At 38.8% G+C, this 15,250-nt stretch overlaps 1 protein-coding gene across 3 annotated transcripts in view; it reads left to right on the forward strand.

Annotated features, from left to right (window-relative positions):
• pigg (phosphatidylinositol glycan anchor biosynthesis class G (EMM blood group)) overlaps positions 1-15,250 on the forward strand; it is a 65,916-nt gene that overhangs the window by 5,898 nt on the left and 44,768 nt on the right. For all 3 annotated transcript variants that reach the window (XM_026330303.1, XM_026330304.1, XM_026330302.1), the window contains exons 3-6: positions 2,182-2,391; positions 3,173-3,361; positions 7,009-7,147; positions 13,396-13,608. In XM_026330303.1, the coding sequence (XP_026186088.1) occupies positions 2,182-2,391; positions 3,173-3,361; positions 7,009-7,147; positions 13,396-13,608 (751 nt within the window). The remainder of the gene's footprint in view (positions 1-2,181; positions 2,392-3,172; positions 3,362-7,008; positions 7,148-13,395; positions 13,609-15,250) is intronic.

Raw genomic sequence — 15,250 nt, forward strand, 5'->3', positions numbered from 1 at the left:
ATTTACTGCCCACTATCACTGCATTGCACCCAATTAACTGGTATGACACAGCCAACTAACCTAAATCATAATCTCTGTGGCACAGCCATAAATTTACACATGCACACACGCTAGAGCCAACACTCCCTTCACTCTGTGTAATAAAGTCACAAACCTAATAGATATACATCACAGCTGATCTGGAATACTCACTTAGATACTGATAGGTTTTAGTATCTGGTTACTCAGAGTGTTTTTTTTTTTTTTAAGCTAGGCAGGAAACAGCTGTTATGTTTAAAATACTACTTTGGGATCTTCCCCCCCAAATTGAATGGCTCCAATTTACTTGGGCTTTCTAACATGACTAGAAGAGAAGTTGATTTTCCTTGCCAGACCTGTATTCACATGTGGCCAGTTGAGCCACAGATCAAGCGCGTTATTGGTCTGCTGTGTTACCTCTCTAGGTATTTGATGATAATACCTGAGAGGACTGATGACATTTTCAGTAAAGACTGAAAAGGAAACTGAAAAATCTTTCACCAGACTTGCAGTCACAGCCCCTTCCATCTGTGTTTTGGCACCTTCACAAGTTTTCAACTCTGTGCCAGCGAGTGTCTGTATACCCCACTGATGTTTTATTTGACTGTTAAGCAGTGGCACATCTCAAGCCTAGATACATACTGTGGGCCCATAATTAGTATGTTTGAGTCACTGATTCATTTGGGCAGATTCTTAATGTTTTTTTAGCATCTGGAGAAATTTTCAGAATTAACCTTTTTAAACTTTTTCACAGAGGTTTTTGTATGAGTAGAATTATCTCTCTGTGTGTTGAAACTCTTTTTTATCTTTTTAGCAAAAATAGAAAGGGGGTCTGTTTTTGTCCAAACCACTGGTTTTATTAGTCAGACCTATAAATAGACTGAGAGACTGAACAGGCAGAAAGAAACGGCTGCCTTTGAAGTGGAACCATCCATCTCTTCCTGAAACAAGCATCTGCACTGGCAGGAGCAAAACAATTGCAAGGAAGGAAGTAAATAATTGAGCTCAGGAACAAAGCTCACAAGACGAGGCTGACAATCTCAGCTTCAGTTTCCAATCAGGGAAATACCTGTGAATGAGTTGAGGTTATTGAGAGCAGCAGGTGAGAATTCTGTTCCCACGCATTGAACTTGTATTAATAATGACATCTTGGTCTTTATTACATTCTGTAACCCACTGTAAAAAAAAGATTTGTGGTTTGTGACTGTTTTTAAAACCGTTCTACCCTTCGTTGTGGGGGTGTGACATCTTTAGTTTATTAGGTCTGTTTGTCTTTTGTGTCTGTGAAGTAGCCAGAGACTTGCTATAGAACAGCTAAAGTGGTGCTCACACAGTAACCACGCACAAACTGCTACAAAGGGCTTTTGCAAGCAAAAAAATCCTCTAACATGTAAAACCTGAGAAGATGAACAAAATACCCAGATGTGGGCTGAAATATGGTGTTATGAGAGGACAAATACATCAGTGATAAAATGGGCAAAGCAGTGTTTTAAGAAGTGATTTCAAAGATGACTTTGAATTTTTGAGACTAGCTCCCCTGACGGGTTCCTCTAACACCTGGGCCCACACGCAATAAAGGCTGGTCACCTCTGATTTCAACTGGATTTTTGAGAGTCCCAGAGGATCTCAGGCTGTGCTCCAGGCAGCTTATAGTGGGTTTAAATAACAGAGCTTCCTGCCAGAGTCTACAATCTCATATCTCCTTCAATGCATAAAAGCCGCTCCTTGATGATGCACCAGCTTTCCTCCTGACTTTCAGAAGAGGCTGAGTTTTCCTTGTCACGCAAATGTTAGCCAGCATTGTTTGATTTCAGATTCCATGATGTAATCAGTAGAAACTATACTTCATAAATATCAGATACCTCGTACAGTTTTCAATTTCCAGGCAGTTTCCCTTCAATTTCCAATTTGTGGCAGGAAGATTGGCTTGGGGATCTGGGAATTAATGCTATTTCAAATGTCACATCAATGTAGTGACCAATCAGGTAAAAATAAATTGATTCATTTAATTTATTTTGTTTTTGTAGGTTATTATAATGAATACAATCAGTTTCCCATAGACACAGTACTGGGGTACAAATCTTAATTGGCTGGATTAATCAGTAAACTGTAATTAAAAGAGTTATGATTAAAAGGACAATGACAAAACATATTCTTCCACAGGCTCTTACCACCGGCAGCATCCCAGGCTTCATTGATGTGGTAATGAACCTAAATTCTCCTGCACTGCTTGAAGACAACCTTATTTGGCAGGCCAAAACAGCAGGAAAGAGGATAGTCTTCTATGGCGATGACACCTGGGTGCGCCTCTTCCCCAAACATTTCATGGAGTATGATGGGACAACCTCCTTCTTTGTGTCTGACTACACTGAGGTTTGTATGAGTCAAACAGATACGTGTGATCTATTTCTCTCCTATCATCAGTAAAGGATTAAAGTGGCTGATGAGTGATATGATTCAGGAATTTTAAAGATACTACATAAAAAAACATTTTCTGTATTACACAAGGTTGAAGTTTGAACTAAACTTTGCAGCATGAGCTGACCCAGTTCAGCCTCAGGTGTTTCATTCTGTAAATATGACAAAATTACAAAACTATACTACCATATACCACCACCCAATATTTACTGCAAATGCTATGCATGGTGCAGTAATGACTAATATAGCAGGGGTTTATCTATATCTATACAGTGTCTGTATCTATTCTGTGTAAAATTCTGCACATGCATGATTGAAAATGCCTCAGTTTCTGCATTATCTACAAGACCAAGTCGTCTGCATTAAAGAGATGGAGGCAACTGATCAACCAGGGTGTCACAGAGCTGAGATCATGCACCAAAACTGCTCATCATTTAACTCTGTGTGCAACACCTTCAAATGCACTGAGGGACTGTATGCAATATGCTCTTGTTTCTACTAGCATATTGCTGGTGCCTTTTTTTGTACACCCTTTACCTGAAATGCTGGAAAACCTCACAAACAATATTTGCCCGATGATAATCAGGCAGCAATCCGACTCTGTCACAGCTTTGGGTAAAGCTCCTTTCAGCTCAGTTTTAGTTTGCTCAGGGGGTTATTTTGAATAATATCATACTAGATTGATTACCATTTGAAATCCTGTCTATCAGTAAATGTGGATCTTTTTTCCAACTAGGTTGACAACAATGTGACCCGTCATTTGGACAGCACTCTTAAAAGAGATGACTGGGACATTTTGATCCTCCACTACCTAGGCCTGGATCATATTGGTCATATCAGTGGACCCCACAGTTCACTCATCCAACCCAAACTTCTGGAGATGGACGACATCCTGAAAAAGATTCACGGTGCCCTCATTTTAAAGGTATTTTCTCACCCTAACCTCTGCTTGTATGTCATGTTGCATTTGCCTGTGCTAGCTGTACTGCTATTGTTGAGTCTCACTGCTCTTGTCCACCTTTTGAAATACTGGTCATACAAAACAGGCATTTTGATGATATTATCATGGGCTTTGTCAAATTGTGATGGTCATTTACACTATTTTCCGACGTTGTTAGATGCAGCATTATATCAATAATGAGAATAATAATATATCAAATCCATGTGTAGTTTTCAGTGTGTTGTGGAGTTTTGGTCTCAGGTTGCCAGGAAAACAATGAATGCAGCTTTAAAACTGCTCACAGTGTTAGACTTGACTCATTAACATTAATCATATAAAATACAACAGGCAGAGGGAGCTTGTTCAACATATTCTCACAGTTGTCCTTAATGGGACGAAGTCCAAAATAGTGAAGTACATATATTTGATATTACAGTCATAGGAAATAATTGTTTCCTGTGAATTATTCTTGCATTGCAAAATACTGCATGGTAATAACAGAAAGTCAACCTTAAAATTGCCAAAACTCGTTTTCATTTCATCGTGGACCACAGCTTTAATCTATCTGCTATTTACTCACTGTATTCGGAGATACTGGCTTGGTTTCTAATTTTCAAATCAAGCTAATTAGACTCATTTTTTGTGTTTTGCTGGTCTGCTGCTTAATTTAATTGTTGCTTGTCAACATCTGTTTCTCTCCATTTAAACTCAGTATTCCACTTCAAATTTGAATAGATTTTTTTTTTTTTTTAAGGGTCTGGAGCCTTATTACAATATCAGGCAATGTCTTCACTTAGTAAATTGATGACAATTGCAAGTATGAAGCAATGATCAATACTTAATTTAATGTGATGCCACCAGGGAATATTTTACATTATCAGTTTTTGGATAGTCATTTAATTACACAGCTGATTTGCATTGTTTCACTCAGCTGTGCTACCTGTTGAGCTGTCTCAGAGATTTAATAAACTGTTTAGCTTTTCTTTAATTTTATCTTTGATCAGTGTGCACTTCTTGTGGCTTTGTTTTGTCAGTGCAGTCTGACAGCTGTGCATTGTCTTTGTGCCATGTATGCGCTGTTAATGGGGATCGTCTCACAGTCATTCAGCTGTGGAGCTTGTATTTAGATTGTTGAGTCATGTCTACATGAGCCCACAATTTCCCACTTCTTTCTCATCCCTTTGCCTCTGAATAGCAAAGAACAGAAGCCAAGTGCACATTTGCTTATAACGTCTCCCGATTTGCAAAAGATACAGTCACCAGTATCTTTGGAAATGTTCATGCAACATTTTACCACATTCCCAAAGTTGGTAATTCAGGCTTGTCTCTCCAGGCAGCATGTGTGTTGTGGGCAGTGGCACTCCCAGTAAACTCAGTAAACGTGTTTGAAAATCTTGCTTTTTGTCACAGCTGTGGCTGCTCTTTTCTACAGCAACAGTGACCTAAATATAGACACAGCTCTGTGAGATCTGCAGGATATCTCAGAAGCTTATATAAAAACAGTCATGCTTTTTTTTTTTCTGATCCGCACATGTGCTTAACATGTTGGTTGGTGTAACCTCATCATTTCCTGCATACATAAGTTGGTGTTGTTTGCTGTTGCCTCTTTTAGTATTGAAAGGAATGATGGCACCTGCTGCACTGGGTAAGCACTGTGGCATTAAAATGGCAAAACTCAAAGCTCCGTTTGTAATGTGATGCAAGCCGCCTATTTCAGTGAGCATGTATTAGGGGCAGAAAAAGGCTCTACCTGCGGAGAAGACACATGCAACACTCTCCATTAAAACATGATTGGAACGCAGGACCTCGTAGTCATAAAGACTTCTGTCAGACTTTTGTGTTAATAGAGAGCACATGGCCCCAATCTTCTCTTCTGAATATTTTACCTTTTAAGCTTGGGCCACTGCTTTCGCTGTTTGAAGTGCAGAACTTCTTAAACCTGACCTGCAGATCGAGCATGTAATCTGAGCCATGCCGTTCTTAAGAGACATAAATGAAATGGAGATTCATTATTGCAGGTTTAGACTGAATTTCTACTGCAGTTTAATTTTATGCTTCTATCTTATAATAGTCTGCTCTGACAGAAGACTTGAATTTTGTCCTTTTTATTGTGTTGTAACAGCATCACCCACTGTACAGCAAATGTACTCCTTGGCTGACATATCCCCACAGCACATTTACATTGTGCTGTTTGTTGTTAGCTATTTATTTTCCCCTTAATATAAATATTTGGATATAGACTTTTATTTAATCAAATTGGAATTTCTCTGTTTGAGTTGAGTTAATGAGTGGAACTCTCGACAAACCCCCAGGGGTAGAGTACCCTTGGCTGGGAATCACTGATTTACTGTCTAGAATACCATGAATACAGAGTACAAATGAAAACCACTTAGCTTGTTTTCTCTGGTGTGCTCTTGGAGAACCGGCACAACCGTATGATTGAGCATAGTCCTTGTGTATTGGTTTTAAAAACAAAAAGCTTTCTTATTCAGTTTGTAAAAAGGTCTTACAAAAAAATGGCTTGCTTGGTGCTGTTATCCTGAAAAGCAGCAGTATCCTCTGTGTTATCCCAAACAGAAAAGAATCTTGCTCAGGGTGGGGCTCAGTGGTATTTAGTACCTGTCTTAAGGTGTTTTTAGTCCCTTGTAGACACTTCCACTCTTGGATAACAGGTAGAATAAGAGGTAGAATCCAGGCCAGAGGATAGTCTTTTGCTCTTTGTGTGCTGAGTGAGTAACAAATATAATAGGACAGCTGAGTACAATAGCATAGTTTGGCTGCAGGCTGCAGTGTTTGTTCAGTGCATTTATGACTTTTTTTATTCATGTTTTCACAGCATCAGAAAAGAATGATTTGAGAGATTAATACAGCTTCAGCTACAAACTTTTATAGCTACTGCTCCAGTAAACCTTTATACTGATGTTTGGATAAAACCATCGTAAATGAAAAAAAAAAAAACACTTATCTGACTGAAGCAGAGTTAATCCAAGCCATTCAGGAATGATTGCTGTCTATTAATGAAGTGTGTGATATTTTTGTATGATACAACACTAAAACTGAGGAGTCTTTTGAGATTTCTTGTGTGTTAGGATTTAGCTTTTGTTTTCATTAACATCTGTAGTCATGTTTTTAAATCAACCCGCCACTGCCATGCCTCATAACACATCCCTGTTGAATTCATAGTCAGTGGAACGTTCTCTGGAGTCTAGTTGAAAGGGAACCACATTGGGAAGCTTGATCAAAGTCTGTCATCCTCAAAAATGATTTATTCTCTGTATTTGTTCACATCTTTTTTTTTTTTAGTCTGGAGATAGAAGGTAGCAGTGGCAAGAAGTGCTTTTCATTACTCCCTTTGTAAAATTAACACTATAATACTTTTCTGCTGCTGTTCTCCAGCATGAAAACATGAAAAATATGTAAAGCAGTCTGTTACCCCAGCAGCCTTCATTTTTGCTATTGCGCTGTTTTGCAAAGTGGATGTATTTTTTAAATTATTATTATTATTTGGTTGCTGACACAGAAAGTATTTGGTGCCAGGTTTAAATTATTTAGACCTTAAAGTTTTGAGGCTTGCTCTCCTCTATCAGCACATGCAGTCAGAGTCCATTACCTTTTGTGTTTGTTTCTCTCAGGAGGCAGAGGGATCCTTGCCCTACCTGCTGGTGCTGTGCGGAGATCACGGCATGTCAGAGACCGGCAGCCATGGAGGCTCCTCTGAGCCAGAAGTCAATACACCCCTGGTGCTAATAAGTTCGGCCTTCAAGAGAAAAGGTAAATATTCTGGTGTTGCATAAAGAGCCTGAGGGCAGACACCCATGAATGAGATGTTTGTAGGTTATGTATTTTTTTGTTTGTTTTTTTTTTAAATTTAAACTACTTTGTGTGGTCTATTTATGACAAGTAATTATTAATCAAAAACTCTTCCTGGTCATAAGTTTCCATTAATTTTAGCATGAGGAATGGTGTCTTCTGAAAGTAGTGTGAAAATAGAAGTTCCTGAGTAGAACTTTATTTTCGAGTGATAGATGTGGAGTGTGAAGTGTGAATGTGATAATTGCTTCTTTCTCAGCCAAGTCTATTTTTGAGATCTTTCCTTGCATGGATGTTTTTATTTATAGATCATTCATGATAATTAATCATTTACAGTTTTTGCTATATACTGCATGGGTTTGCTAACACTCTGCAGCACTCTAACAGCCTGAAACTATTTCTATCAAATTCTAAAAATTTACAAATCACACGAGAGGTAGGAAGTAAATGCCAAATTCTGTGTTCCCTCACATTCAGAGCCACTTGAATTAATTCTTTAGGTTGTCAATGGGAATAATTTCTGTGTTTTACTAACATAGATATTAAAAGATTCTAACACTCTTTCTTTGGAAAGAGCTGTCTACACAAAGTCTTTACTATAAGAATAATGTTAACAGACATAAAATGCATAATATACTGCAGTCTGGCATTTGAGTTTCCATTGAACCCAACCAAATAAAACTATTCACAAGAGTGGGACAACTCTATACGTCAAATGATTACAATTGTGAAAGGTACACAACCTACAATTAGGGAGGCAAATGCTATAACAGGCTCAAGAAAAGAAGTGACACTTTTCTGGACAAAATGTCGAAGCCAGAGATATCTAAAAAAGTGAGAGTTCGGTAAATTTATTAATTGATAGAGTTGTGCAGATGATCCAGGCTTGTCATCCACTTATGAATTAGAGATGGATTTAATGGCCTTTGAAGACCAAACTCCACGAAGAGTTAGATAGACAGGGTGTGAATTTGTGATCATTAACAGGAGAGTGCAGCCAGGCCTAACTTCTGTTAGGCCAGTTTCTGTCAATCCAGTGTAACATAGCTTTTCTATTGCATGCCCAATAATAATGAAGAAAATTGGGGAAGGTCATGCCAGCGAGTTTCTTAGGTCTTTGAAGAGCAATTCCTTTAATTCTTTGTGGTTTACCCTTCCAGATAAACAATTCTATTCAAATCAATAAGTTTATGTGTGTAGCACCAAATCACAATACAGTAATCTCAAGGCACTTTGCAAAAAACCCAACACATCCCTTAGGAGGAAGCACTTGGTGACAGTGGAGAGGAAAATCTCCCTTTAACGGAAGAAACCTCCAGCACAACCAGGCTCAGTTTGGGCGGCCATCTGCCTCGACCGGTTGGGGTGAGTGGATAGAGGAGAGAGAAAAGAACAGCAACAATAAACAACAGACACTGCAGGTTGGTGGGGCCAGTAACTGCACATCAGCAATATACAGCTCCAGGACCAGGGACACCTGCAGAAGGTACAGAGAGAGAGAGAGAGAGAACAGCTAGAGAGCACAAAGTTGGTGACATTCAGTGGTGGCATTAACATGTGAGAGCAGAGGAGAGGAGCTTGGAGCATAATTGGAAGTCCTCAGACAGTCTAGGCCTATAGCAGCATAACTAAGGGATGGTTCAGGGTTACCTGAAGCCAGCCCTAACTCTACACTTTGTCAAAGAGGAAGGTTTTAAGCCTAGCCTTAAAAGTACAGAGAGTGTCTGTCTCCTGAACCCAGACTGGGAGCTGGTTCCACAGGAGAGGAGCTTGATAGCTAAAGGCTCTGCCTCCCATTCTACATTTGGAAACTCTGAGAACCGCAGGTAGACCTGCACTCTGAGAGCGAAGTGGTCTATTGGGATAATATGGTACTATGAGGTCTTTAAGGTATGAAGGAGCTTGATCATGAAGGGATTTGTATGTGAGAAGAAGGATTTTAAATTCTATTCTGGATTTTACAGGGAGCCAATGAAGAAAAGCTAATATAGGAGAAATATGATCTCTCTTGCTAGTTCCTGTCAGGACTCTGGCTGCAGCATTCTGGATTAGCTGGAGGCTTTTTATGAAAATACTGGGACATCCTGATAACAACCAGTTACATGCTACTTGTTACATACACAGTATGCTGCTGTGCAATGAAATAAAATATGTTTAATTGGGATGTTTGGGAAAAGGTAAATGAACTTTGACAGCATAATCATTTTAATCAGATTAATTTGCCCAGCTATTGATAGAGGGGGGTTAACCCATCTAATCATCTACTTTTGTACATTTTTAACTAAAATGACAAAATTCTTAGTGAAGACTAAGAAAATGCAGGTGTGTCTCAACCCCATGACGCCTTTGCTGACGAATCTAAGTGGAAAATGTGAAGCAGGGAATAGGGTTGGTGGCAGCACAGTGGCTTGGTAGTTAGCACTGTTGCCTCACAGCAAGGTTCCTGGTTTGAAACCCATCAGGGACCTTCCTGTGTGGAGTTTGCATGTTCTCCCTGTGCTTGTGTGGGTTTTCTCCAGGTACTCTGGTTTCCTCCCACAGTCCAAAAACATGTATGTCAGGTTGATTGGTGACTCTAAATTGCCCATAGGAGTGAGTGTGAGTGTGTGAGGTTGTTTGTCTCTATGTGGCCCTGTGATGGACTGGTGACCTGTCCAGGGTGTACCCCTGCCTTTCACCCAAAGAGAGCTGGGACAGGCTCCAGCAGATCCCTGTCTCCCTAAGTAGGAACAAGCATGTATAGACAATGCATGGATGGAATAGGGTGGCTGTCTGGTAAGGGGAAACATTTCACTTTTTTGGAAATTGAACCAGGGGCTGAGAACAGAGGAAACATATTTTAATGGGTACAAGACATACAAATAACACCTTATTCTATACCCAGGAAGTCCTTGGATTGTCTAAGACCAAGGGCTAGAGGCTCAATGGTGAGAAGTAACGGGCACAGACTGAGGCCCGAGCAAGTGCCTCTGTGGAAAGAGAAATACTCAGATTGTTGTCCTGTAGTAATTACTTCAGGTAGAGGATGAGAGTAGAAAAGATTTATCCAAGTGATGGAAAAAAAATCCTCAAATCCAAATTTTGTAGGGCTGATAATAAATTTTGCTATTCACGTCGGTCAAGCTCTTTTTCAGTGTCAAGTGATATAACCATCTCAGAGAACTGAGATAGCCTTTTAAGATTTGAGCTGGAATGCTGACTTGAAATGAAGCCTATTTGTTCTGACAAGCTTATTTGTGGGATAATCTTCTTGCTGTCAGAATCTTAGATGAGATTGTTTAGTCTGGATTCAACAAAGAAATGGGGTGATAGGAAGCACACTGAAGTGGGTTTTTACCACCTTTTTAAGGCTTCATATAGCTTGTAAGGTTGGTGGAAGATGTCCAGATGAGAGATTGATAAAACATGGCTTGGAGCAGAGGGCCTAGCTCCAGTGCATTTTTTTTTTTTTTTTTTTAAATGTCAAATTTGGACTTATACCCATCTAGACCAGGTGTTTGGTTGCTTTTTAAGGAATTGGTAGTTTGTACAGTCTCTGCATTGTAAATCTCACCTCCCAGTACAGAGTTTTGTTTAGCTGACACAGAAGGGACAGTGAGTTTACCAAAAAGGTGGTTGAGCTGTGGGAGGTTGTTGTCACTTTGAGAACTGTATAGACTGCTGTAATACAGTGTGAAAATGGTTAAAAAACTAATCTGGTTCTTCAGGAATGTTTGATTCTAGTTTGGCTGGCTTGATTAACAGAGGTGAAACAGTCTCATCAGATTTTGATTCAGTTGTTGCTAAATCCTGATTGATACACTGAAACATGTCACATCATCATTTCCACTTCAAACCACGAAGAAAAAAATAAACAGAAAACGCTCATGGGATGTGTTCAAATCTGACTTCAGCACTAGATAGTGTGTTCGTGTAGGGTCCAGACATTCAGTAAAAAGGTAGACTTTATGTTAATGAATTTACACATGTTGACACAGAAATGTGGTCTTATCATTGCATCGGTTAATGGCATTGGTGCACTCATCAGCGGAACTTGCTATTTTTAAGTATTTAACATCGTGCGAATGGTGGGTCATTAGTAGAAAGCAGAATGGCCTGTTTTCATTAGCTCATGCTGTTGTGGATCAGAGTTAATTACTGGCTCAGTACCTGAGCTTCACTTTTTAATCTGAATGCATCATTGAGAAAACAGCCCTCTTACTGCTGGTTGCTGAAACATTTAGTCAATATCACTGGGTGGTGGTGCATCAGTAACTGATTTTAGACTGCTGAACAAAATTTCAACCTAGTGCCATCAGAGAAATATTATTAAACTAAAGCTTAGTACCATAGGCTCCAGCAGATACCTGTGACCCTAAGTAGGAATAAGCAGGTGTAGATAATGGATGGATGGAGGTTTAGTACCCAGTATGCACATTTCACATATGTGCCTGCATCAATTTAAACTCCCTCACAGTTAATTGTTCTGTAATGTGTTGAGAAAACCTTGTTATTGTGCCAGCTTTCATACAAAGTAATCTCCAAGTTGAGCGAGCACCAGACTCTGTAGACATATTAAAATTTTACAAATGGGTATAATAATGGTATTTTAGAGATAATTTTAGCGAGCTAGAACTAGTGTAATGCATGCAGTATGGCCTCATCATCAACTACAGTTTTCTCATCTGTGACTCAGCATTCAGTGTGTGTAACCTTTAACTGAGTTACAACTGTTCTCCCACAGTGTGAGTGGCTCAGTTCGGTGTGAGCCCAGCAGTACAGGACACGTAAATGAGATGTTCTTCTAAGGTACTTTGGTTGGATGTAACAGTACAAGTATGAGCAAACATTTTTAGACACTGAGTGTTAAGATTTAAACAACCCTGAAATACATAATAGACTTATGGCATTATCCTGAATAGCTGTGAGCTTAACACAGCAAAGTGCTTCTTTTGTTGAAAATCCATCTCCTTTTAATATAAAATGGACAATTCCCCAGCTTATCTCATTGTGTTCAATTACCAAATTAGCTCTTAGCTCTGGGGTTTGTCTCAGTCTTTAGTCTGCAGCTGTCTGAATTCCCCACACATGTGAGCTGTATTGTTCATTTTTAGACATATTATACAGCAGTGCAATTCATTACTGCAACCTGAAAACTTCACTCAAACACAGACAATTTGGGAAGTGACTCCCTCTCTACATAAAAAATGTTTGACAGGAGACAAGCTTTGAAAAATGAAAGCCACAATTCACATGATAATGATTTCATTCATTTGGTTGTTGTACACGCTGTGACACCCCTCCCCATGGCCATACCCACAGTTGTTAATGCAAGAGTGATTATGACCGTTGTTTGTGCTCTATCTCAGTGTTTCTGTGTTAGAATTCAAAAGCAGCACTGCCCTGAACCTAATCGACAAGAGAAGATGTCACTAAACCCCTTTATCCCAATAGATAAAATGTGCGCTAACTATGGGGAATGATTGTAGATATTTGTCTGTTTTCCGTGGCCACAGTTTGGCTGTCCTGAGGGCTAGAAAGAAAAAGAAGGTGCAATGAGAAGCTGTTGCTGTATTATGTAAAGTATTTTATACATAATCACTGATTTCCAAATAACAAAAAAGTTGTGCTGTGCTTGTGATTTGTCACTATTGGTGTCTGTGTCAGGTTTATGACTTTAGGAGAAGGACTTTGTTTTTTCATAATTATCTTGATGAGGGTTGTGAAATTCTTTGAGAAAAATTGAGCCATTTCCTGATGTACATCCTGTAAATAATTTTTGTCTGTGAATTGCTTTATAGTAGTAAAATATATAAATATATATCAGTTTTGTTGCTCGCTGCTCCTGATTGATGTGACACAATAATGATTCATCATTAGCTTATTTTTTTAAAGCTTTTCCATTTTCTGTGTCTGAGACTGCAGATGTTTTAAGTGAAAAACACTCAAGCACACAGAAGGTGTCAGGGATTGGATTATAACTTTTAAGTATTTTTGGAATAAATCAAATAACCTGATAGTTGTTACTTATTTGAACAGAAAAGAGTACAGTACTAAACACACTGATTATGGAGGTGCGCAAACAACACAGCAAAACAAAGATGCCACCAAAATGCAAATAAGGAAAAAGCAAAGGACTGTACGTGTGCCGTGTGTCATTATTTCAACAACATTTTTTTACAATTCATCCCCACTGTTTTGCTTGTGTGTTTCTGCCCCTCTCATGTCAGTAGGAACGGAGAAGCCTGGAGTGGTGGAGCAGGTTGATCTGACTCCAACCTTGGCCCTGGGACTTGGCCTGCCCATATCTCAGAACAGTGTGGGCCGTGTCATCCCAGTTGTCTTGGAGGAAACCTCGCTCCGAGACCAGCTGCGCTTCCTGCATCTCAATGGGCACCAGCTCAGCTGCCTGCTCAAAGACAGCATGTCCAACTACGAGAAAGGTAGGCCACTCTGTCTAAGCTCTGGAGTCATCAAAGGCCCAGAAATCCAGGACCTTGTTTGACACAAATCTCACCATTATGATGTATTACTTCCAGACTGTTGGTATCAGTGGCAAAACTCACACATAGCCTTCTCTCTAATTATCATAATTAATGCCCCCATTGTATTGTAACTCCAAAAAATAATACACAGAGTTCAGTGTTCTAATCAAAATGTTTTTTAGACTCACAGCTCACCTCAAGAGACTATTTTTCTATTAACAAATTACTTTTAATATTGAGTTATTCATAACCAAAGACAGATCACCCGTCTCTTCAGTTTCCCTCTGTCCTATGGAGCATTTTAGTCTTTCAGCTCATTTAGTATTTTTTTTCTTCTTTTTTGGTTTTTCAGCCTGCAGCTTTAATGTTTTGCTTCAATTTAACTGCCCTCTGTAGCAGTGTTTTTATTTATTTTTATTTAATACCTCTGATAAACCTGTACAGCATCAAACTACATACAGACATTAGCGACCAGCCAGTGAACATTTAGCAGCTAAAGAGCCTGTATTTTCGCTGACACCAAAATGGAACTCGCATGACTACAAATAAGTGTTAATATGTCTCAATGTCTGCTGGAAGAGTGGATAAGCAACGTTTGTTAATATTCTATCTATAATGACTCTGAGTTGATAATATATCAGTGTAGTGCTGCAACCAAGTGGTCAAATATGCAGATAATGCAGCTTTAAAGAAGTAAAATTTTGTTTTCTTATTCAGATGGGTTTCTGTCACAGACAGTAAAATCAGTTCGCTCCATATACAGTGGTGTGAAAAAGTGTTGGCCCCCTTCCTGATTTCTTATTTTTTTGCATGTTTGTCACACTTTAATGTTTCAGATCATCAAGCAAATTTAAATATACCATAAAAATACCATATGGTAAGATAGAAATCCCGCGAAGTTGCGATTCCGAGTTTGCGGCCTCAGTCGTCTGCAAATTTTTCCTTTGAACCTAACTAATAATTGTTCGCGGAAACCTCCATAATTTCACGGAAACCGCAAATATCCTCCACAATTTTTAATGCTTTTTTGTGGCAATATATAATTTTTCATGCGTTTTAATGCTAAATTACTGTACTAAGAACAATATAATTTACTAATTTAGGTCACCAATTTATTTACTAATGTATTAATACATCCCCACTAAGAAAAATGTTTTTTATCTGCATAGGGCAATAATAACAACAATCAGTAAAAACAACAAATAATCAGTTTTCATTATCATTTTTTTTAGACCCCACATTGGGTTTGTATGGTCCTGTGTTCAAGAAATTTTCTCAACAAGAATGTGCTCTACCAAATGCTTGATCTGAATATTAAAGGGTTAAGCTGATTTGAAATGAAATGAAAGTGTTTTGCGAGCATATGTGATGGCATCTTTAGGGTTTAAACTATAAAAATAGACATTTTTTGACCACATCCAAAATTTGTGGTTTTTCACAATTTGCGGGTGCTCTAGGAATATAACCCCCGTGCATTTTGGGGCTTTATTCGGGGGTTCTTATTTGTATTCCACTCACTTTTATTCATGTAATTACTGTTACTTGAGAAGCACAAATGGTACAGACTTAGGCTGAAATGGTTTATTCTAAGTAGAAGTCC

This window comes from Mastacembelus armatus, chromosome 10, assembly GCF_900324485.2.
Source record: "Mastacembelus armatus chromosome 10, fMasArm1.2, whole genome shotgun sequence".
NCBI lineage: Eukaryota > Metazoa > Chordata > Actinopteri > Synbranchiformes > Mastacembelidae > Mastacembelus > Mastacembelus armatus.